This window comes from Athene noctua, chromosome 27 (assembly GCF_965140245.1).
Source record: "Athene noctua chromosome 27, bAthNoc1.hap1.1, whole genome shotgun sequence".
NCBI classification, from domain to species: domain Eukaryota; kingdom Metazoa; phylum Chordata; class Aves; order Strigiformes; family Strigidae; genus Athene; species Athene noctua.
The window spans coordinates 8,018,480-8,041,940 of record NC_134063.1 but is presented as its reverse complement, the minus strand read 5'-3'; the positions used below and the strand labels follow the sequence as shown (position 1 = coordinate 8,041,940).

Here is a 23,461-nt window from a genome sequence, read left to right as displayed (position 1 = left end):
ACAAAAGAAATGAGCATCCCTAGCATCTTGGGTTCATACCCCCACCATCTGCTTCTTTTCTATCTCTTTCTTTTTTGTAAATTCTTTATCGTCCCATTACCTTTAGTCTCTGAACACTGTATTAAGACATGTTATAAATACTCCATGGGAATAAGTTTATGGCATGAGCAACCTGGCTTCAGGACACCATCTACGATCCTCATGCTCTCTCTCACTTAGTCAAGAAAGAAATGTGACACTTGAATAGAGAATGGCTGAACACAGGATTAGAGGAGAATGCCTCAGTCATCACATCTACTCATCTCCACCCCTGCTCCAAGCAGCTACAGCACTGAGCCCTTTTTTAAGAGACAGTTTTATGGAGAAATTTCTTTTTTTTCTCCTGCTATCCCTAGTGAAAGGTTAACTGAGCAGTTACAAATTCAGCATTTAGGAAAGCTTAGTTTCAATTCACTGCTCCACCCCACATCTTCCACGCAACCCTGAGCTGTTACAGCCCCAGCACCTCTATAGAGCAAGGGCCGTAGTACCTCCTACTTCACCAAGGTGTTGCAAGTGTCACGATATATTTAAGAGCATGAAGCATTCAGATACTATGGAAACCAGGGCAAGAGAAAAACCAAAAATAGATGGAAGACGCAAGCTGTTGAAAAGTCTGGAAAAGTCTTGCTGAGGAAGGCTGTGCTTGCTGCAGCTCATCCCAGAGCAGGACCCATTTAGAGCTCAAGCATAAAATATCCTCTCTTCACTCCTTCCACAGCTTGACATTTTTCTCTGCCACAGGGAAAGGAATATTCTTTTTCCTCCTTAGGCCTTTAATTTCCCCTCTATTTAATAGGCATCCTAATTACCAGTTCCTTTGAATGATTTACATTCTAGCCTGCCCTTCCCATGACCTGGAGTAGACTGCTGTCTGACTGTTTTTGTATAGCAGGATTATTGGGAACATATCATGAGAATAAACAGTACAGAGCACTCCCCTTCTGAAAGGGAAATCCAGCAGCAACCTACAAAGAAGGGTGCCTGAAACAAAAAGTTGAGGTGCCAGCCTGTGAAACACTATGCCTCTCGTTTTTATAATGCAAACACATTTATTGTGCATATTCACCCTCTACAGACAAACCAGTTGGTAAAGTATAATAATCCCTTTCTTCACTCAAAAAAATCTCCAACCAAAAAAACACCAAACAACCCTCACCAATACAGACAGTACTTGAAATAGCCACAGTGGCATGTGGAAGAAACACAGAGAATGAGGTACACAAACCGTCTCGTTCAACATTCAACTGAGCAGAAGACAGTAACAGAGGTAGAGAAGTTAAAGCATTCCATGAGGCAGACTGAAGCCATCCACCCCTGGAAAGGCAGGCCGGGGTCATGTCCCTCACCAGCACAGACCTCGAGTCTACACCAGAGGTGCTGAAGTCTTACTTCACAGCACTGGCTCTAGTTCCAGGTGCTCATTACAAGCTACTTCTTGAAAACAGAAGTCTCTGGTCTTTTCAGCATGACCACCACCTCAGTGAGGAAACCCCAGCAAGGTTAGGGGAAGTCTCCAGATGAGAATCCTTGGCTTTACAGTTGTCAGTGCACTTAAGGGAAAGGAAACAGGTTGAAGGCATCCAAGATTATTAATGTTATAATTTCTTGACTGCAGCATCGATCTCAGGAACAATCTCCTTCAGCTGGTTCCACTGTTCTGCAGACAGGGCAATCCCTAAAAACAGCAGAAGAAGACATTTCAGAGGTGGCAAGTAGCACACCAGACTGGCTCCTCCGGACTACCTACAGAAGGGGAAGCTGGAATCTAAGGCAGAGGCACAGACCAGAAACAGAAGCAGTCTAAGCGTGGCAGTTGTGCCAGCACCGCAGCATCCACATCGAGAAGTTCTCAATGCTATCACATAAGCGCTATATGAGAATATAAACTCAAATTGCCTTTCAAGATTCCCACAGCCCCTTATAGCCTATTCCCTAGCACAAATTCCCACGCACATGAACTGAGAAGAAATTCTAGGAGAACCTTACTTCACACAGCAGTTAGGACACTATCCTTTCAAATGCCCAAAGGAAATAATGCCAACTGTAGCTCTATTTAAAAAAACCTGCTGCTAACAAGAAATCATTAGGATGGCTTAAACACTAGAGAAGAACTGGCTGCATTTTAGATCCAGCAGAGATAAGGTCTTGATGTCCTGTCCCTCTCCCTTACAAAACAAACATGGTAGTGAAATTGCTGTGTGGGTTCCAGACAGCTGTTGTCAACTTACTCCTTTTGGCTTCGTTAAGAATCACATTAAAGAACCAGGGCCTAAGTTTTATTAAATTCTCTAGATAAAGATCAGGGGCCAGACTCTCGACAAAAACAGCAGAGGCAGAATTTAAATGAAAAAAAAAACATTTCTTCATTATTTCTGTTTTAACTGATAGATCCTTCTGTCTTACATTGTGGGTCTGCTTTTTGCAGCCTGGAAAGAGTCCACAGTGCTCCTTTCCCTCTTTGACCCCAACACAGGGCACAAAAAAGCTTGAGAGCTTTGGTTCCCATTTTCATTACAGGGTACACAGTTCCTTCTAAGTGAGTAATTTATACTTGTAACTTCTCTGAAGAAAATTAATTTCTGGAAGGAAAACCATGCTTAGTGGTTATGAAGCAAACCAAACTGAAACAAATTTGTCTGTCCTGACACAAAAATCTATAGCAGGGACGAAAAGAAACCCTATGTTAACTGAATCTTTGCTGGGCACAACATACAGGACAGGTGAAAAGAGTCCAGGGCCTGTGAACTATGAGGCAAGCTGGCAAGTCACTGTCAAAGTCCCAAAGCAAAAGTCCTAAATTAAATATTGACTCATCAGCTGAAAGCCTCTCGAAAAGAACGTGTCTTGCCTTCTGCAGCTGCCTTTGCTTCCATCACCCACTCATGTAGTACTGCTGTGATGGGCCACCCAAGTTGTGCCAGCAGACGCCTTGCCAAAAGAGTAAGGAACACCTAACACAGCAGCACTGGAGTCTCTTGGTAGGGATCCAGAAGGCTCTTAACCCTCCTGTCTCCACCTAGATAGGGAAGGGTGGATTTACTTCTGGGAGGCTCTTCCCACCAAGCACAGCTCCACCATTACAGATTAGGGGCAAACACACAAAATGAGACCTTTTTGCCCTAGGCATCACCAGTACCAAAACATGAGTTTGTCAGCTAGCAGGACACGAGGAAGCAACATCAGAGCCTGTGTTTTCAGCTTCCCCTCCTCCACCTTGCAGCTCTGCCCCTGCCAACAGCCAGAGAAAGGACTGGTGATCAGAGGCAGAACCAGAGTCCTGCACGGCAGCTCCCTGCACTGCTTCTCAGAGCGGTCCTGCCAAACTCCAGCTCTCACTCACTCGTTCTTTGTGCTCTTCTTCAGTTGTTGCCACCCAGGCTGAGAAAGCGTAAACTCTCCCCTGCGGTTTGCTCCGCTCCCCGGTCCCTCAGCGCGGCACGCACAGGCTACCCTGCCACCGAGGGAGACGGGCTAAGGCAGAGCAGGAGAAGCAGGTGCAGCACCCTGCTGCTACCCGGCAAATGCAGTTGTACCTTTCCTCCCCGGTTTCATGCTGCCTTCCTTGTCAGCGTAGAACTCCCTGATGTCCACGAGAACTTTCCCCTTGAAGCAGGACACTCTGACATAACGCATCTTCCCAATCTGTGGCGACACAGAGTCTGTTAAACCCAGCCCCGCAACAAGCTGCTCCTCAGCTCGTCGGGCCTGTTGGGGCACCCAACACGGCAGAGCACTAGTGGAGGGACAGCAGGCAGCCCAGGCGGCCAGCTCAGCTATAAAACCGCTCTGCTCAAGCGGAGGAGGCAGAGATGATCTGTATAAAGAGGACGAGGAGGTTGCGTTCCGAGAGCAGATCCCTGCCCCCCCATACCTGGAACATGCCCTCCTCTTCACTGCCTTGTCCTTCTGTCACCTTTGAAGGTTTGGCCTCTGTTTTCAGCCTTTTCTCTGACTTGGAAGACATTTCTTTTTTTCTTTTCTAGAAAGAGAGATCACCCGTTCGAACGGCCAGGTCTGAGGAGCCACAGCCCTTCTCCCGGGCCGTACTGCAACCTCCCACCGCAGATGGGTGCTCTGGGACTGCGGGGTGCCCCTGCTGCCGGCGGCGGGGAGACGGGCTCCGCCGGGTTCCTGCCCCGCGGTGCGGGGGGAAGGGCGCGTCGCCGTCCTGGGGACCGAGACCCGATCGGGAGGCTCCGCCAGCGGCTCTCCCTTCTCCCCGGGGCGGCAGTACCTTCCCGTCCTCCTCCTCCGGGCCGCTCTCCGAGCTGCTCGTCCCCACCAACTCCTCGGCCTTGGGCATTCCCACGGGAAGAGCCGCGCGCCGGTCACCCAGGGGCCGGGGCCTGCTCGCCGCCCGCCAAAACGAACGCTCATACCCGGCCGAGCGCGGCGCGGCAGCCGGCCCGCCGCCTTCTCGAAGCGACGGGCCCCGCCCCCCGCCGCCGCCGCCCAATCCCGCGCCTCCCGCGCGCCCACTCGGCCAATCGCTGCAGAGCCGCGCGCCTGCCACGCCCCCGGCCACGCCCCCCAGCGCGGGTCAGGGCGCAGCGGGCCCGGCCGCGGGAGCGCTGGGACAGGGCCGCGGGGGGCGGCGCAGCCTCCGCCTCTGGGGCCGCAGCGCCCACCCGGGCCGGCCCGCGCGAAGCAGGTCCCTCGCACGTCTGTAATCGGGCAAGTAGGTTCTAAGTGATCAAGAAGCGACTCGGTGAGACAGAGGCACAATCTACCGCTCAGACCCGCTGCTCGGGGCCGGTTTTCCACGGGTGTCTCGCAGAGAAACTTTAATCGCTGCAGATCAGCACAAACCATTCCAATAAACGGGAACTTGCTTCCCTCAAGGTGCTGGCACCTTGCGCAAGTCTGTAAAGGATCTCTTTCATACTGTTTTACTTTTGACTAGAGAGAAGGGATGATGTAAGCTCTCAAACACATTGCATTTTCTCACTTTTTGAAGGGGGTCTCTTCCTCCAAATAATACAAGGAGATTCCATTTTTTTGAGCTTCCAGCAGCAAATAGGTCTTCAACAAATCTGTTCATCAAACCTACTCACTCGGTTTATTTTTCCAAGGGAAAAGGGGACGAACAAGAGAATTAAAAATGTTAAAATACTTAAACATTATCACATTTATAGTCAGAAAAAAATATGCAAGTCAACTGCATTGAATTTTCTATTAACTTTTAAATATTCACCTCAATATACATTTGTTCTTTAGGACACACAAGAGATAAATAATTGAGTTAACATTGCTAGATAAATCAACTCTTTTTCCTGAGTTGCAAATATTCCAGATTATAATCCTGAAGCTGCTATCCAGTAACTACAAGTGGAAACTAAACAGATCAAAGTGAGCAAGCAGGAGCCCACACTTGAGTACCCAGAGGCCCCATTTACTGAGACATACAGTTGCACCCCCATCATTTCAGATCGGTAAGTTAAGACTGAATGGCTCTTAAATGTAAAACCCAGCCTGGCCACAAGCGCAGAAGCTCGGAATTTTGGCTTGTGCTATGAACAACATGAGGCTGCGTGATTTAAAACCACCCCCCTCAAAACCAAGCCCATTACAATTTGGGCTATCTGTGGTTTCAAATGTCTAAGTAGATTGTGGTGACTCCTCCAGCCACAGACGGGGGGTACCTAGTTCCGTTTTGGCTTCAGGGTCTTCCCTCTTCACACTGAGTACAGGGGTGGGGCTCATACTGCAGAGGAGTACTTGTGTCATAACAACGAACCAACCTCTCTTACTTGGGAGATCAAGTACAACAGTCCAAACTACTCGCGTACCATCCCCATTAGTGCCCATGTGGGTGGGAGAGGACAGAAGGAATGAAGAGCTTCAGTGCTTAAACCCTGTTGGAAAACCCGATTTTTGTGAGCTGCAGACTTTGACAGCACCAGGACAACACGTAAAGTCAGACAGCAAAGAAAACTCTTCTATTACTAGAAGCATCAACTGCTAGCCACTTGTGTGCAAGCAGACAGATGCTTTCCATGTTTCTTCCTTCCAGGCCAGGAAAACTCCTGATAAAAAGGACAGGTAATAGGGGCAACAAGAATCAGCTATGCAGAGTTCCTCTGCAACGGTGTGAACTTTTATTTTACCAGAACAGCTGTTGGATTTTTGACTTTGCATGTCGCGTCGGTTACAGAATTGATCAGATATGCTGCAGTATGGATCGGCACCATTTTTTTTTCTTTTTTCCAAAACCTAGCAGAATAGCAAGGTCTATTTACAAGCTTCTCTGTCAACTTCCCAAAGGAAATAACAATGTGTGAACTAAATTTGCTCCCAGGATAGGCACTCTGTTCCAGCTACGATAAAGTTGGAATTTGATTATCTCAGATTTGAGTATATGTTTCAGTGCACATGCACTTTGATCAAGAACATAAAACCCGTATCTGTAGTAAAAACTTTCTACAGCAGCCAGCTACAGATACGCAAAATGCATCGAATCAGATTATAGGACAAAGTACCCATGTGTGGGAGAGCACAATGTAGTATCCAACGCCTTTCAGGTTTATGAACTCTCCTCCATCATTTACCTCACGCACCTTTATTTTAGATAGCTGCTAGCAGCTTCTAGCACTGCATCACAAGTGTAGCAGCTTATTGTTGAGACCACAAGGAGCTAACGTGCTTGCTTTAGTGCTACAACCTTGACAGCAACATAGCTGCAACCACACCAGGTTGCCTTGGAGGAAGTTTCTGATGCTGAACTTTGAGCTTCCTGTCTGGAAGGCCGAAGGCTGAGTCTCTCCACTGCAAGGAACGATGATCCAGGCCTGTTCTGTTCTCTCTTGCCCAATACTTGCAAATTTTATATGCATCAAGTCAAGCTGCAGCAGGATTGCTAACAATTTTGGTTTTTCTATTTTTCTTGCTGAAATAATGGGGTTTCATTAAGCCTGGTTAAGTAATTGGCTGGATTAGAAGGAACACTCCCTCTCCAAGTGTAACACTAGAAATGTATGATGCTGCTGGAGGCCTCTGAAATTATTTGCAGATACTCAGAACCTACAGAGAAGCTCTTCAGAGAGCCACTGCACCGTGCACGTTCTGAACCAACACTGTCCACACACCTTCCCATAGCACAACATACGTAGTCTCTAAGGGCAGAGCATATAAGCCAGTGGAAAACAATCACAGCCTGTCTTCCAGCCACTCTAGCAATTTCTGATGTAATTATAAATTCATTTGGCAGAGGAGTGTCACAAACACTTCATGCATGCAGAGAGACATATTTTAAATAAGGACTCAAAAGATCAGAAAAAGGCAAGTTTCCCTTTAGGGCTGATATTTCAGGAGTGCTTGGTACCATGCCACCTGTTGATACCACAGTGAGCCAGCTCTCTGGGAAAAGACAAGGCTCTTTAAAGAACACATTGCTAGACATTTCAGTAGCAGAAAGCACACATCATGGGGTAAGGGTACTCCAAGGAGGAGGCTACAGTGAAACAAAGACGGATGGAAATCAGTGCTTTGGTCCCCATCCAAAGGACAAGGACAGTGACTGGCCACAGCAACCCCTTTTCTAACAAGTATGCACACAGCAGCTCTGGTGCAGACAAGGATGCACAGCTTGAATTTTCCTTGCATACAAAAAACGGGTACACCTTCATTCAAGCCTACAAGAGCTTTTCAGCCTCAGTAAAAGATACTATTTTAAATAAAGGTAGTCATTCTAAAAGGTAGTCACCATGGCCATGCGCGTAGAACAACTTACAGGATTCAAACGTTGCTGAGTGGCAGAACAGCAGTATTCAATCAGGACATCTTCTAGAACAACTAGCCTAGGACTTGTAGTCAGTATCTTGATAATTTTCCAGAAGAACTTGAGTGTAAACAAAGTGCAACACTGCCCAGAAAGGGCATTCAGCTCTCAGGAGAAAATGGTGACAAGTATCCTCCTTAACTCAGATGGTGGAATTCAGGAAAGACTTAAGATTATCACAATGCTTGAGCAACTGGTTACCTAGCTCTCCTGATCTTTGCACAGCACTGACAACTATTTTGGGCAACTAACTAGCTCTCTCCATCCAGAAGCATCAGCAAACTAAAAATAAGGATTGATCAAGGAGAAAAGTAACAGAGTTTGTGTGTTCCAAGATACACTCTCTTAGATACAGGTTTAGAAACAGCTGTGTTTAAAATGACATTCATAAAACTCTTTTTTGTTTTGTTTTGTTTTGCTTTTTAATGGCTAAGTGACCTGCCTCCCTTCATACATACTGGGGGCAGCACATGAAAGGAGAGCAACAAGCATTTTTGGAACTTGCTCACATGTGCAGGCCAGCAACAGTGTTTCTAGAAGTAATAGAGCTGAAAAATATGAAATGAGACCCTGAGATGCAGGTGAACATGGGAAAACACCCCATAATCCAGAACCCATCTGGAAGTAAAAACTAAGCAACGAAGATTGAAGGGATTACAGACCAGAGCTCAGCAGGAGCTGGGCTGCTCTTGCTATCAATATAACCAACTTCTTTAAATACATGGAACAGCACAGAAAATGATCCTGCAGCAGCTGGGACTGTAGAACACACCTTAAAAACCAAGCAAGAGTTTAGCACAGCATGGTGGCAGCCATGAACTGTTCAAGAACCATAAACTTTGAGAGAAATCAAGTACACAGCAAAATGCATCCTCCAACAGAGACAGGAGAGAACCTGCCTTGGTAAGAACCCTAATGCAAGGAACCCCTTTCAACAATCTTTCCTCATTCTGTCAATAACAGTCAAGATCGTTTACAGTGCACCTCCTACAAGGGAATGAGTTATTGCACAGTCTAAACAAAACGCAGTAAAATGCTTGCTGCAGACACTGCTTGCTCAACACATCTTTCTAAAGTCAGGCAGTGAACTTAAGGAAGAGGTGCCATAAGAAAACATGCTAATAGTATTCTCTTTAATTTGCATGTGAACTTTTTTTTTCTTTTAAAAAACTGCTCTGAGTCCTTGTTTGCTGGGCAGATATAACAGGTCACTCTACTCTGTAGTTTCCGTTTCCAAGTTGGCTGTATGGCACATGTGTCCATGAAGGTGCTGGACTTGGTTTTACACTCATAGAAGCTGCTCAGAATCAGCCGTTCAGTGTTTAAACAACCCGCAGGAACTACTGAAGTCTCTGAGCCTCTCCCTCGCCAAAAAGCTAAGGAAAACAGACATGGTGCAAATCATGGGAAGAAGGTGAAGAAAAGCACTTAAAAGGTGCACAGGAGTTAATTTCCTTTTCTTTCTGCCTTCCTCCCCTCTATAGAGTTGCAAAGAGGAGACAGAGGAAGAGAATCAGTAGGATTCAATGGAAGGCAGAAGGTTCCTGATGGGCTCACCGACGGCTCAGTGCTGCTGTATGGGTGATGACTCACTGCTTCACTGCTGCTTGGTTTTAAGGGATAATCTCTGTATCATCTTGTAAAGGAGACCAAAGTGCTGGAAACAGAAGGAAAGTAACCAACCATGAGTCCTTAGCAATTCTAATAAAATGACTGTGTTCTACACAGAGAGAAAAATTACTAGAAGACTTAAAACAATACTGATGTGCAAATGCAATACCTTGTCTGGATCATCCACTAGCACTCTCATGCTGACGACAGAGTGGGACTTGGTAAATTAGGAGGAATTATTACAATGAAGCCAGTTACTTGAAGTTATACAGAAAATAATGGCTTACAGAAATGTTTGTGCAGGCTTAAATCACCCCATTGTGAAGATGCAAACACTTGTTAAAGATTTTACATTTGCTGATGCAATTCTGTCCCTTCTGAAGGGGAGGACAAAGCTTCAGATTTCAACACATGCATGATACTGGTCACTACAGAAACACTGCTGCTAGCAGATTTAGGAATGTAAAAATGAACCAGGCAAACACAGAGATTCCCAGTAGTTCACAATCCTTTAACTGGAGCTTCTCTTTCACCACTTCACTTAATTCTTTTGATTCTGCTTTGATTAATTACATTTTGATTCGATAACAGCTACTTCAGATATTTGACAGATATAACAAGATCCAGGCTTCAAATAATTTGTAATAATAAACATAATGAAGATAGATGACAGAAATCAAAGTATGTTTTCCCTCCTGTTTATGTTGCTACATTGGATTTTTAAATGCTTGTTGTTTCCTCAAACACAAACACACAAATAACATGAAAAGACCAAAATTTAGATTGACCTAAAATGCTCCCCTGTCATGCAGGTTCTTCAGAGAACACAGCCAGGATCAGAAACCTAGCACACAATGGCTTTGTTAACACCAAGCAAAACCACTAAATTTAAGCTGGCTAGCCAAGATGTAAAGTATCACATTTACAGGAGTATGGACACAGGATTTATTTACGGTTTCACTGAAAAAAAAACAAACAAACAAACAAACAAACCAAACCAAAACCCTGAAGATGCATTGCTAAGCTGCATCCCAAGTTCAAATACTGGAAGGATCTCCGAACACTCCTAACTTACTACAAGCTGCAAACCTTTAACATTACAGCAGATTTTAGTTACACTGAGAAGTTTCAGTCTGAAGCTGTTACGTATCCAAAATAGCCTAACAAGTGAGCCGACACGTTGTTCCTTGACCAAGAAAAGGAGGTCTATAAAGTAGCTGTGCATCAGAATGGCAAGAGATTGCCTTCAGCACAGTCAACTGAGATACTCAAAAACATACATATCAAAACAGCCAGCCATTTTGGATTACTACTTTTAGTGGGGTGGCATTATTGTTCCAACTTTGGTGCTGGGACTGTGTGAGCACCAGTTACTGTAACTAATGCAATTTATGAGGAAAATAATACATCTGTCTCCTGTTTCACTTCTCTTACCTGCACTGCAACATAGGCAACACCAAGGTAAGCTGCAATACAGACAGCCAGAAGCAGGTCAAATATCGCTGGTTTGACCCTGCGATCGAGAAAGAACACATGAAATTGCTACAGCAGGTACTGCCACAGAGTGAGCCAACAGCCCAACATGCCCAAGGAGTCCCATACCTGTATGCATTCATCACCTGTTTCAGCTGGTCATAGAAAACAAACTCAGGGTCCCTGTGAAAAGAACAAATTCTTCAGGTTGTATAAGGACAGCCCAGACCTCTGCGTCCCAACGAGTGCATCCAACCAGGTGATAAGCCTGACCACCCTATACACCAGTTTTGAACTGCTTTTAGTCATCAAGTCTTTCTTTTCCTACAGTCAGAAGCCTCAGGACACAATTCAGAACACATGCTGTTCAGCTGTCTCAGAAGAGGCATGTGGAAGACGCTTCACTGAGTTCATCAAACTGCTTCAAACCCAAGCAGGTTAGACAGGATGGAAGCTGCCTTTTTGCAATTAAAGCAAGCTTTCTAGGGGACCTTAGTCTTTTCCTGCATTCAGAGAGAAACAGCACTCAGAGTGGGAAGGGTGGAACCAAAACAGTGAAAAACAAGCTCTTCAGAGGGAGCTGCTGGGACTTGTTACTGTGCTGTGAGGAATGATAAAGAGCTTTCTCTGGGAGAACAGAGCATGAACCAAAACTGACAGGAGAGCAGAAAAGAGCAATCACTCCCAGCTACATGCCAAGAAGCCAGCAAAGCTGCAGCTCACAGACAAAATTCACTGGAGGGGGAAGCCAGTTTGTATGCCCTGACTGGTTCTTTCATCTCTTTTCTTACCGTTTGTCTGCCTTTACATGATGCTGCTTGACATCCTTCAGGTAGCGACCCATATAATATTCTAAGGTGTTGAGGAAGGTGCTGTCTTTATCGATCAGCTGGGCAGCCCTGGGCTGACTGCTCAGCCAGTCCATCACTGACTCTAGCTGCTCCTGCTGGATCTGCTGCAGAAGAATACCACCAAAGAAAGGGAGTCAACCACACATATGCTAAGACCAGACCTCTCTCCCAGACCCTTGATTTCTTCTTCCCACAGGTTACAGAAATGCAGTGTGCTTACCATCTGATCCGTGAAGATCTGCAGATCTGCAGGTGCTCCCTGCAAGGGAAAATCAACCCAGGCTACTGGTGAGAGCAAGCTTGGTCAGGCAGAACAAATCTGGCTAGCACTGCTTCACGGGCAGCTCTTACCTTGTCTGTTAGGTTGTAGATCACCCTTGTCAAAGCCTCAGCAATGATCCTCGTATTCCTGGTTAGTGCCTTAGTGTCTATTCGTGCCCTAAAGCAAAAGAGGAGATTATGGACTTGTCAACGGGATCAGCTTTCTCTAAAAAACACCATTTTTCACAGTATCAAGCATAAGCCTGAACCCAGAGCCCAGCTCCTAGTGTTTTTTCACCCATCCTCTGACCATCAGAAGAGCACGAACAGTCACGAGGCCAATCTGGGTTTACAGGCTGGATTTCAGCTGCAGCCTTCCTGAAGGCCCCTAACCTCCTGTCCATGATGCTGTTGCGCAGGCTGTCCCGGTGGCTCTCCAGATGGGAGATGGTGAATGCTGGCAAGCGTCGGATAGCAAAACGCTCATGCTCCCATGCCAGCATGTCCTCCGCCAAGTTTATCTTCTTGTGCACCATGGAAAATTTCACCTCCGGGAACTGGCTGCCAACAACCTGAGGGAAAGCACAAGCCATCCAGGGTGTCATGCTGCCTACTGCACAGTCCCATCTTGCACTGCCCAGTCCACCTAGACCCAATTTTTTTGTGTTCCAGAAGGTAAATACACTTCCACCTGTATGGTGCAGTTACTGCCACTAAAACTAAAAAACTGGTTTAATGTCACTAAGGGGAGCTTTTGCAAGTGCAGTGGAAAACGCAGCAGATCTAGTCTGCTTCATTTGGGACTGCGGCATGAGGATTTGTCTGCACTTCAAATCAAGTGACCATAAACAATACATGAAATATTTCAATGGCACACCCTTTCTTCACGTCTGTCTTCCTTCCTTCCTTCCCTCCTCTCTTGGGAGAGCTGCAGCTCCCCATAGTAAGTCCCAAGTTCCCATCTACCTACAATGTTTTTCATTACCATCTCCAGTTCTCTCAGAAACGCATGCTGCAAGGTCCCCTCCTTGGGAGGCTTTGAGACATGGAGATGAAGGCTATTGCCTCGGCCCAGAGTATCAAGGCAGAGGACAAATGCTACGTTGTCCTGCAGCAGGCTGGAATCTGGAACAGAAAAATCCAAACCTTTATTGCTGTTTTTTGCTGGGATTCCCAACCCAAAAAATCAAGGCCCACAACAAGGAGATTCTCACAGGAGGGCTGACATACTAGACACTTAACACAATCATATTAACAGAGGCCTTGCCACAGATGGAACATCAGCACCTGACTCACCAGTATGGTCCAAATTGTCTTCCAGCCATCGCTTGGTTCCTTGATAATTAAACTTGCCACCTCCAGATGCAAAGAACAGCAAGTTATACCTGGCCATCAAAAAATGACAGTAAAGTGTTAGCGTGCTGCACTCCATGGCTATAGAACCCCTTTACTCAGCCTTAGAGGAGTGGTGAACTCACAACAGCTAGCACCTAACATTCAAGGCAAACTGTCTATTAATAAATGCTTCCTACATGCCACATACTAAGATAACAGCAGGACAGGGTAGAAGGGAGGAGCTTCAAGTGCTTCAGGATGGAACCTGCTCCCCACATCATTCCCTCCACTTGTCCCCAACCTTGAGCAGAGCTACAGCAAAGAAGCCAAAGGAAAGAGCTTGGCCATTAACAGCAGTTGAACTCAGAGGCAGACAAAACAGAGCAAAGGAAGTGAAGGACTGCTTGTAACACTATGGGTCTGGAGCAAAAGCCCTTTTTACCTGATCTCAGCTACACACATTCCACCAAGAATGAGGCAGTTTCTTACCCAGCATGGGTACGTCTGTAGGTGTAGAGCCGGGAAAACAGCCTAGCTAGTTCCAGTAGCACTGAGATACCACTGCCATTGGAGTCAGCACCATGGGACAGCCACTGCAGGATGAAGTGAGACAGACAAGGTGACAACCCTACACTTACTCTGATCTACCGAAACAGTCTTCAAGTCAGCACACCACCATGCTTCGCTTATAACTGCCCCACACCTTCAAGGCCAAGAAAGAACATAGGGACAGAGGCCACATGGGAAAAAAAAAAAAAAGACAGGAACACACAGGCAAGAACAGAGAGCTGCAGGAAGAAAGAATACTCACTGGAGCCACTCCAAAAGAATCATAGTGGGCAACTATCACAACAGTGGGCAGGTCTTCTCCACCCAGCCCCGTGAGCCTTCCCTGCAGAGGAGAGAGATCAGGGTCACTCAGCATCACCTCTCGTGTGCCTGCACGGAGGCAGCCTGGCTTCCACATGCCTGCTCAGTCTGCAGCAGCCTGTGTTCTGAGGACTTCAGACACTCAGCTGTCTGGGACTCCCCTGACTTCCCATACCAGTCCAAATGTCTGATGAAGCCCCAATAAAAGACGGTATCCCATCAATGTTGAATCCACATACAACTCACCTCCACGCTGGGTATGAGCCAGTCATTGATAGCTTTGCTTTGAGCCCCGCTGGTCACCATCTGGAAGCCATTGGCAGTTGCTGTGTGCAGCAGAACTAGAATCAAAAAAAAAGTGTACCTTTATTCCCCTTGCTAACTGAGCTTTGGAGAGACCAGCTTTAAACCATTTAAGCCCTTTCAGTTGTTGCTTGTGTTTATGCACTGACACGGAATCCTGGTGACCATGCATTTTCTTTCTGACATGAAATCTTAATATTTTGAGCTGGCTAAAACAAAAACTTTTCTCCAGCAGTCCTAAAGTTACTCATGAGCAGCAGGTCAGTAAGATAGTAAAGATATTTACAGGGGAATACATAGAAGCATTGAACTGACTTGTGATCAGACAAAATCCTTCAGCTTCTACCAACACACTGTAGTCACTTAACATCTTCAGTGCTGTTCCTGACCTGAGTTTTGCTTTCTATCTTACCTGCGACAGTGTGAAGCTGAGAACTGAACACAATGCAACTGTATTTCCAAGTACAGTCAAGTAATATTCTCTCTTATACTGTGCTTTTCTTCCATTAAATCTCAAAGCATCTTAACACAGACAGAATAAACATGAAGGCAACAGAACACTGGTTCATGGTGCATATGACGCAGTAGACTCCTCCCAGGGGTGGGATCAGGCTTGTCTTCCTCTAAAACTTTCCCCCGTAAAACTTTGTTAGAACTCACCTTCTGCAGCCGAGGCAGAGCCCTGTGATGCAGAAGCAGCCCGCGTTTGTTCATAGATAGACAGCAGTTCTTCATCTTCCACTGCAAAGTAGACTGGCACAATGGTTTCCATAGCAAGCATTTCTGGCTCTATCTCCATGAATTGCTTAGGATTTAAGTGAGACACAAACTTAGCATCTGCTAAACATGCAAGAGGGCAGAAAAAAATTAACAACTAAAGCAGAGAGAGAAAGGTAAGTTTTAAAATTAGAATATGATTTGCAGTGCATTACAACAGGAGCTTTCAGTCCTGCAGCAACCCAAGCCTCTCTCCCTCTTAAAAACATCTCACATTGGAAGAGAAAGAGAACCTGTTTTTACCCTTACGACATCCTGTGGGACAGAAGAGATAGATCGTGGCAAGATGATCACCACAGCTCCAGCTGACTGGCGGAGAGCCTTCTGGTACTGCTCATAAGAGAAATCCACCAGCCGCATCATGACGCAGCGGCGGCTCAGGACGTCCGCTTCTACGGTGCGGGCTTCTGTGTTAAGCACTGCGCTCCTGGTGCCTGTGAGGAAAGCACAGCAAGATGTTTTGTAAGTCATTTCATCACACCCCCTTTGCCTGAGCCTAGCTCCTTCTCAGAACAGTCTTGGTTAGAGTCTGATGAACTTCAGAGCAGCCAGGACCTGCAGAAAGCTGAGTTCATCTCTTCCACCTCGTCCAAGAAGGAACAGAGGTCTCTTTTTTCCTTGCATCCATCAGAGCAACTTCTGTGCAGCCACGTGCTGACAGGCTCCCCTTACTCCAGCACCACCACCTTTCAGTCTTCCTCCCCATCACAACCACGCAGGCTACCTCTTTATTCGCCAGCACCTAGCACCCGCAGACAGCAATACATCTGGAGAATACCTGGCCTCTTGCTATGCAGCCTACTGTATCCTCCAGCTTAGCATCACATCTGCAAACAGAGGATGCAAGCTGGGCAGAACCAACTTCGTGAAAGGACGGAAGGCTACCCCATGTCCATCCAAAGGGCTGTTCCAGTTCATGCACTGGGATGTTTCTGTGGCTGAGAAAATTACAGATGAGCCAGCTGCTTCTAACTGCTCGCTCTCTCCTACTCTCAGTTTCAGCATACCAAATCCCCACAATGAAAATGCAATCCTTTGGGAGTAGAGCAGTCTGGAGGCTTGCCAGCAGCTCCAACATTCTCCAAGAGAGGACCACAACAACATCTTGTATAGAGACGTTCAAATCCGCCTTACAATTTGTAATGCTCCAAATCTCATTTCTTCTTCTATAACTCTGGCACCTACACATTGAAGACTTCATCACGCTGGGACCCCACACAGCCAGGGAAGGGGCAAGGTGCTTCAGAAGGCATCTCAGTGTGTGCCAAATAGGAGCATTGCTAAAGATTAGATTTAAACCTGGCTTAACTCCAACATTAGTTTGGGCTCGTCAAAGGTCAAATCACCTAAACAAAAAAAATCTGTACTTCCACTGCATAGTGAGGGCAATATACCCAGAAACAGAGTTAAGGCTTGATCTAAATTCTCTACATAGATCCCCTCCCCATCAGAGCAAAACAATCCATCATGACAGTAATCCCTCCACCATTCCCAAAACAATTATATGTAAGCACTGCAAAGTGTGGACCCCGAGTTCTGCTCCCAGCTCAACCCTCTGACATCTAAGCAGAGCAGACCTAACAGTATTTTCAGCAAAACAAGTTGATTTTCTGTAGTTTCACTACACGGACCTGTTTAATAACCGTTCATTTACAAGCTAAAGAACTCTATTCTAACAGTATTAGAGGAAGTCCAAGTTTGTTCTTAAACTGCTCTATGGCTGTTGTTGACAAAAAACTCTTCTCCCCCTGCAAGAAAAGGCTCAGCAGCAATCTCTGGTCCTTTTGGAAAAGAATATGGGAATCTGGAACAACAAACAGCTTTTATCCTGAAGGACATCTGGCTTCAGAACACACATGGAACAGGAACATCAGCTACCCAAAGGGGCTGGCAAGGAACAAAGGAAACACACAATGCACGGAGCTAGAAAGCTCCAGAAAAAGAAACAGCATAAAAAGTTGATTGCAAGCATCTCAAAAAATAACGCGTGGCTTTTCGAGAGTTCACAAAAATATTCCAAAATATGTTGTGAGCACTTGTCTAGAGAGAACACTCACACAACGAAAGTCAAAGTCAGCTGAAACACATGCCTGCTGCCCCTACTAAGCCTGTCAACAAAGATTTACCACCACACGGGAGAAAAAAAACAGCTGAATACCCCCATGAGAGAGCCTACCTCGGATCCAGCAAGGTTCTCAGCGACAAAGATCTCAAGATGTGGACACATTTTGAGAAACTGGGAAGAACCCAGAAATAATTCCAGATATTCAGAAACCACCTCTACTGTTTACAAAGTGTGCAGGCATAGTTGGTGTTTCATTAGTTCTACTGATGTTTGATCTTATGAAGATCTGAAAGATCTAGAGACCGAGTCTCATGGACAGTACAGAACAACTGTGGGGCTGTAACGCCAGACTGTTAACATAAGTCTGAAACTTGGGCCACAAAACAGACAGCAGGAAGAGTTGCTCATAGACAGAACACATGACCTCATCTGGAATAAAATATCTATTGGAAGACCCAGAAACAACGCTTGATTCTGGGTTAGTGAGTATAGGGGGGTGAAGACTGAGGGTTACAACACTTCAGTGATTTGTTGAACAGGTTGTGTTGCTGACTCTGTGTATTGCACAGTCGGCAGCCTGGAAGCAAGAGAAGAGGAACTGGAGGTCAATTGTAACATAAAGGAAGAATCATAAAAGAAATGACTCTCACATGGAGACATTGGGAGCAACAGACACTGCTGACTGAGCCTGAAGAAGAGGTGAAGAGCAAAGAAAAACCAACCTGTCACTGGAGGAGTCAAAGGCAAGAGGACAAAAGTCAGCTCACGACCAAGTTCCCCAGTATGCAAGAGGGCTGCAGCTGGGCTACTTGAAACACGGGGAGTTCAGCCCACAAACAGGAGCCTACAAGGGCAGAGCAGGGTCCTTGGCCACCTCGAAATCACCGTGGGGGAGCCCTCAGCACCCTCCCGCTGGTGCTGACTGGGCAGTAAAACTCAACCAGATGGGGCCCGCCTGCAGCCTCCCCTGGGCCGGGCCCAGCTACAGCCTCCCCGGGCCCTCCGAGCTCTCCTGCAGCCTCCCCTGGCCGGGCTGCCCTCCCCGGGCCTCCTGCGGCTTCGCGGCCTACCCTGGGCTCCTCCCTGGGTCGGGGCTCTTCCCACGGCCCCATCGGCCCTGAACGGGGCCGCTACCGGGATTCGCCCGCCCGGAGAACCGAGGCCTGCCGCAAGGCCGGCGGCCGAACCGGTCCCGGCCAGCCCGTGCGCTCTCTCACCGTAGGGCTGCCCGCCCAGCTCGTACTGCTGCATACGGTAGACCGTGAACTCGTGGGCGGCCTCGGCGGCGGGCGGCGGGCCCAGGAGCAGGAGCACGGCGGGCACGAAGAGCAGGAAGCTGAGCGGCAGGCATGAGGCCTTCAGCACCGACTCCAGCACCTCGCCCGCCTCCTCCAGCATCGCCGCGGCCCCGGCCCCGCCGCTGCGGCCTGCTCCACCGGCACGCACGGCACGCACGGCGCGGCGAGGCACGCGCTGCACGCACGGCGCGGCGAGGGAGCGTGCGGCGCGCGGCCTGCCGGGAGCTGTAGTTCACGCCGCGCCGCAAGGGGCGCTGGGAGCTGCAGTCGCGGCGGCCCGTGCACCGGCCTCGGCGCCCCGCCTGGCCGGCAGGGGGCGCTCCGCTTCGCAGCGGCGACACCGGCGGCTGCGGCCGGGCCGGGCCTGCGGCGCCTCCAGCGGCCCCCCCGGTGCCCGCTGCCCGCCCGGTGCCCCCTCCCTTCCCCGGCGTCCCCTCCCGCCGCTCTCCGCGCCACGCACGTGGGCTGGGCTGGCCGCCCGCGGCCTGTGAGCCGAACCCGCGAAGCCGTGTCACAAGCGTCACCCAACGGCGGCGGCAAAAGCTCCCGGTGCCAGCTCCGGCTGCGCGGCCAAGGGCAGGGAAGGGAAGGGGAACGCAGGGCTCCCGCTGCCCCTGGAAGAGGGGTGATCCCGCTGCCCCGGGGGCAGGACGTCAGGGCCCCGCTGTCCCGCGCCTACGGGCTCCCGCACGCACGCCTGGACACGGGGCGGGCAGTCGTCGAGGCCCTGCGACCGGCAGGGCAGCGAGCCGGGTCCCGGCGAGGGCCGTGCCGAGCAGGCTGCCGGCCCTGCCCCAGCTCGCAGCCCTGTCCCGTTCCGGCCGCTCGCTGCCTCCCTTGGCGGTATCAGACCTCCAGGCGGTACCAGCCATCGGGTACCTGACCTGCAGGAAGACAAAATCACAGCAAATCAGGCAGGGGCTTTCTTGTCATCAGGTTTATTGCAAAACAAACGGGCTGGAAGCCTCCTGCCAGCAGGTTGTAAGTCGTCAGGAGCTTCTCCCCAGTGCTCGTGTAGCTTTGTCCCCCTTGTATGGCGAGAGGAGGTGTTTGGGTGCTGCTCTGATTTTCACTTGGTTAGGGAATAGAAGAGCAGGAATTTGGGGTGCAAGCTGGCCATGCCTTCTTGGCCCCACCGGGTCTCCATCAGACACAGGCAGGAATGGGGCTATTTTGGACCCAGACATTTTCAGTGGCACTGAACAGTCCTCTCAGTGCCAGGGATGCAGCCTGGCCCCAGTGAACTTCTGCAACCTGCAGGCCCAGCACATGGGCGTCGTTGTGCCACCGCCTCCCCTTCTCTGTGCCAGCGGGTATTCTGCGTGTTCTGTTAGCTCCTCAGGAGCTGATAGTGCTGCTTGACCCCTGTCACAGCCCCAGTCCTGCTGGCCCTGGTGCAAAGGTCTCCAAGCCCTGCAAAGCCTCTCCTGGCCTCAGCCAGCCTTGCCCCCTGCCAGCCTCATGCAGCACAGCGATCTGTCTGCCCATGGACACATCCATTTCTGCTGCCAGCTGGGCTGTGTCTGTGAAGCTGCAGCAACCTGGGATCTCCTGCTACTTCAGAGAAACCAGCCTGCAAACTGACAGAGCCAGAGGCTGCAGCCAGGCAGTCGCTGGCCTGCAGGCTCAGGGGAGAGGAGGCATGGCATTCCGAGAGGCCAGAGCTGTGCTCAGCCCTAGGGCAGCAGGGGGAATCCATATGTGACTGCTGTGAGCCCAGGCTCCTGCAGTCCTCAGGTACCGTCTCTGCTGTTTGATGCTGCCCAGTTCACAGGGAGGTGGAGACCCTCAGAACATTTCCATGGCAGAATATGGGCAACTCCCTTCTCCAAATGTGGTAGCACTTGGAGCAAACATGCTAGGGTCAGACCCCTCCATGCCTTTCCCCAGCTGTACTGAACTTCAGAGGGGCTTGGGGCATGCTCCACCCCACTCCTGCCTCCAGGTGATGACTGTTCCAGGCTGTTGAAGTGATTCTTGCAAATCTGTTTTCTTGCAAACACTGTTTTTGGAAAGTTTTCTGGAAGGATGCAGCCTTTTTGGCCCAAAGAGGAAGAGGAAACAATTCCTGCTGCTTCTGTTCAGGTGTGAGCCAAACCCCACTGGAGACAATTGAATGCCAAGCCATCTAGAAGCTGCTGTTCAACCTTCCCGTGCACACCACAGTGGGCACCTCCTACTGTGTGGGGACCTTAGAACTTGGCAGATTTTCTGGAGCATGACCTACCTCTCTGGGAGGCTGCAGCACTGCGAACCCTCTGCTGTACCGGCGTATGTTACCAAAGAGGTTCAGCCAGATGGGAGCAGGTAGCTCTGCCATGCAAGATGGCACCAGACTCCCTAGTCACCTCCTTCTGCCCGTGGTGGCGCCAGGGCTGTCGCTGCAGGTGCAGCCCCATGCCCAGGGGCATGGCAGGGCTCTTAATTCTTGCTGCCAGGCTGTAAGCAGTGTCACAGCATTTGTCCAGGCGCAGTGCCCAGCCTCTGCACTCTGGTGAGGGATTGGGCTGCTGCTGCAGCCCGCTGCTGTCCTGTGGCTGGTTTGTGCTGTGCTACGGGTGGGCACTTGGTTCCTGGCCAGGAGCCTCCGAGCTGCCCCACAGATGCACACACTTGCACTTGCAAACCCAGTTGTTCTTGACTCCCTGGTAAGACTTCAGGCCTGCACCCTTTCCCAGCAGTCATGCCCATCACAGCAGTTCCCAGAAGACTGTAAACTGCAGGAGAAGACTCAAGTATCGCTTCCAGCCCTGCATGACATGCAGTGGCAGCACTGCCAGCCTAGCCTGATCCCAAGGGGTTGGGGAGCAGTCTGGTTGTCTATTTGTCACTGTGCCCTGGGGCAAAACACCCTCATCTGGGCAGGTACAGCATCTATATACATGCACACACAGAGCAGGGTCCACTTATAACCTAGGCACAGCAGTTGTCTCAACAGAGCATCAATCCCAAAATGTGCCTGTGTCCTTTACTCCCATCCTAAGAGCAATGCCTGCCCCCATGCTGCACCCACCCTGAAGCAACATCCTGGTCTGAAGTGACCACAAAGCCTGGCCACAGTTTACAACTGGCATGGAGTTGCACCTTGTCAGCCTGAGCTGCATGTAGGCTATAGTTCTGCCAGGCCAGGACCAGCAGCATGAGGTCCTGGAGGTCTGTCTGGCATCTCTTACTCCCCATGGCCTCTCAGAGGCTGGGGAGATTGCTCATCATGCTGGAGTTGCTGGAGAGAGGTGCTCTGGGCCGGGCATTCAGTGCTACGGAGCTGCGGAAGCTCTCCCGGTAGCGCAGGGAGCTCTCCGTTGATGAGCCAGAGTTGATGTCTGTGATGACCACGCAGTTTCCAGGCTTGCAAAGCCCAATGCTGACACAGCAGCAGCACAGCAGGCTTCCCACAGCACGGCGCACCTCCACACTCCGCAGGGAGTAAATGACGGGATTAATGCTTGAGTTAAGCATGGCCAGAGCCAAGGTCCAGTCCAGGCTGTGGAGGTATTTGCAGGTCTGGGTCTCACAGAAGACGTCAAAGAGCAACAGGACAAAGAGAGGGCTCCAGCAGATGATGAAGGCACCAAGGATAATCAACACAGTCTTGAGCAAGCGCAGGGACCGTTTGCGGCTGTGCCGAGAACTGGATTGTTTAGAACTGGCCTGGACCAGCTGGAAGATGGAGATGTAGAGGCCGATGATCCCCAGGAGGATGATGCTGAACATGACTACAGAGAAAAGGATGTAGTTCTTGGAGTAGAGAGGCAGGAGGACAGAGCAGGCATTGAAGTCGCACAGACAGTTCCAGCCCAGCAGCGGAAGGAGTCCGATGATGAAGGCCAGCAGCCAGCAGGAAATGATCAGGCTGCGTAAGCGCAGGGTCTTGCTGGCTTCGTTCTCAGCAATCGGCCTTACCATGGCACTGTAGCGCTCAATGGCCGTCACAAGCAAGCTGAAGGTGGAGGCAGCCAGCGCGATGAAGAGGATTCCTTCCCGCAGGAACCAGAGCTGAGGTGAAAGCTGGAAGGTCTTCTTGCCCGAGAGACAGAGATTAGAAAGGTAAGCAATTCCTGCAAGCAGGTCACTCACAGTGATGCTGGCAATGCAGGAGTAGACCCAGCGGCGGGCTCGCAGACACCGCAGGATGGCCAGCAGCACAAGCAGGTTCTCCAGGATGATGATGCAGCTGATGATGGCAAAGGCTGTGCGGATGAGACCCATGCCCTCATCCCCAGACTGCCGGTTGGTCAGCTTGCCTGTAAAATTGTAGTGCTGCAGGATGATGTTCACATTCCTCATGGCAGCCAGCTGCAGGCAGGAACCTTTCCTGTCGAGCAGATCAAGTCTGAGCTCAGGGTATTGAGCAGAGCCCACTGGAAGGGGAAGGGAGCGATTCACCAGCCAGCTCAGCTCTGGACCATCCATCTTCTGAGCCTAGGTCAGCAGCCGAGGGATGCACGATGGATCAAGGGCTGAGGTGGGTTTTGGAGCAGAGCAGGCCCTCTGTTTGAGGGCTGGAGAGAGCCGTGAGACTCTGACACAGGACCAGTGCTGATCCCAGCAGTCCTACCCAGTGTGGAGATGAGAGTTAGAGACCTGTCTGCCAGCCCTGTGGCACTGAAAGAGCAAGGGGAGAAGAGGGTGAGGTGTTTTGTAAGTCCACACACGAGCATGGGCTTCCTGTTGTTTAATAAAGTTTCCTGTTGTGACCTAGAGTATTGACATGGTTTCCAACTGCTGTCATAATTTCTCAGTAAGTGTCTGGCTGTTCTCAGCTTTGCTGTGGTTGTGAATGTGGGACATGAATGAA

General features: G+C 49.4%; 3 protein-coding genes across 4 annotated transcripts; all 3 read right to left on the bottom strand.

Annotated features, from left to right (window-relative positions):
* Positions 1 to 1,625: 1,625 nt before the first annotated feature.
* On the bottom strand, positions 1,626 to 4,345 carry LOC141971071 (activated RNA polymerase II transcriptional coactivator p15-like). The gene is made up of 4 exons (XM_074928161.1): positions 4,277 to 4,345; positions 3,914 to 4,021; positions 3,576 to 3,684; positions 1,626 to 1,717 (listed from the first exon to the last, which is right to left on the bottom strand). Exons 1-4 carry the CDS (start codon positions 4,343 to 4,345, stop codon positions 1,638 to 1,640), a joined length of 366 nt encoding a protein of 121 aa, XP_074784262.1. The 3' UTR covers positions 1,626 to 1,637.
* Positions 4,346 to 4,914: 569 nt separating this feature from the next.
* On the bottom strand, positions 4,915 to 18,815 carry NCLN (nicalin). 2 transcript variants are annotated; one of them, XM_074927878.1, is made up of 15 exons: positions 18,583 to 18,815; positions 15,544 to 15,734; positions 15,184 to 15,328; positions 14,467 to 14,561; positions 14,162 to 14,242; positions 13,840 to 13,943; positions 13,312 to 13,400; positions 13,001 to 13,140; positions 12,409 to 12,587; positions 12,106 to 12,193; positions 11,975 to 12,013; positions 11,695 to 11,855; positions 11,033 to 11,086; positions 10,865 to 10,943; positions 4,915 to 9,476 (listed from the first exon to the last, which is right to left on the bottom strand). In XM_074927878.1, exons 1-15 carry the CDS (start codon positions 18,761 to 18,763, stop codon positions 9,417 to 9,419), a joined length of 1,686 nt encoding a protein of 561 aa, XP_074783979.1. In that variant the 5' UTR covers positions 18,764 to 18,815; the 3' UTR covers positions 4,915 to 9,416. The 2 variants fall into 2 exon arrangements, with proteins under 2 accessions (XP_074783979.1, XP_074783978.1); XM_074927877.1 differs by having other exon boundaries at positions 4,916 to 9,476; positions 11,695 to 11,858.
* Positions 18,816 to 21,849: 3,034 nt separating this feature from the next.
* S1PR4 (sphingosine-1-phosphate receptor 4) lies at positions 21,850 to 23,076 on the bottom strand. The gene has a single exon (XM_074928147.1). The coding sequence runs from the start codon at positions 23,074 to 23,076 to the stop codon at positions 21,850 to 21,852; it is 1,227 nt and encodes a 408-aa protein (XP_074784248.1).
* Between the last annotated feature and the right edge of the window lie 385 nt (positions 23,077 to 23,461).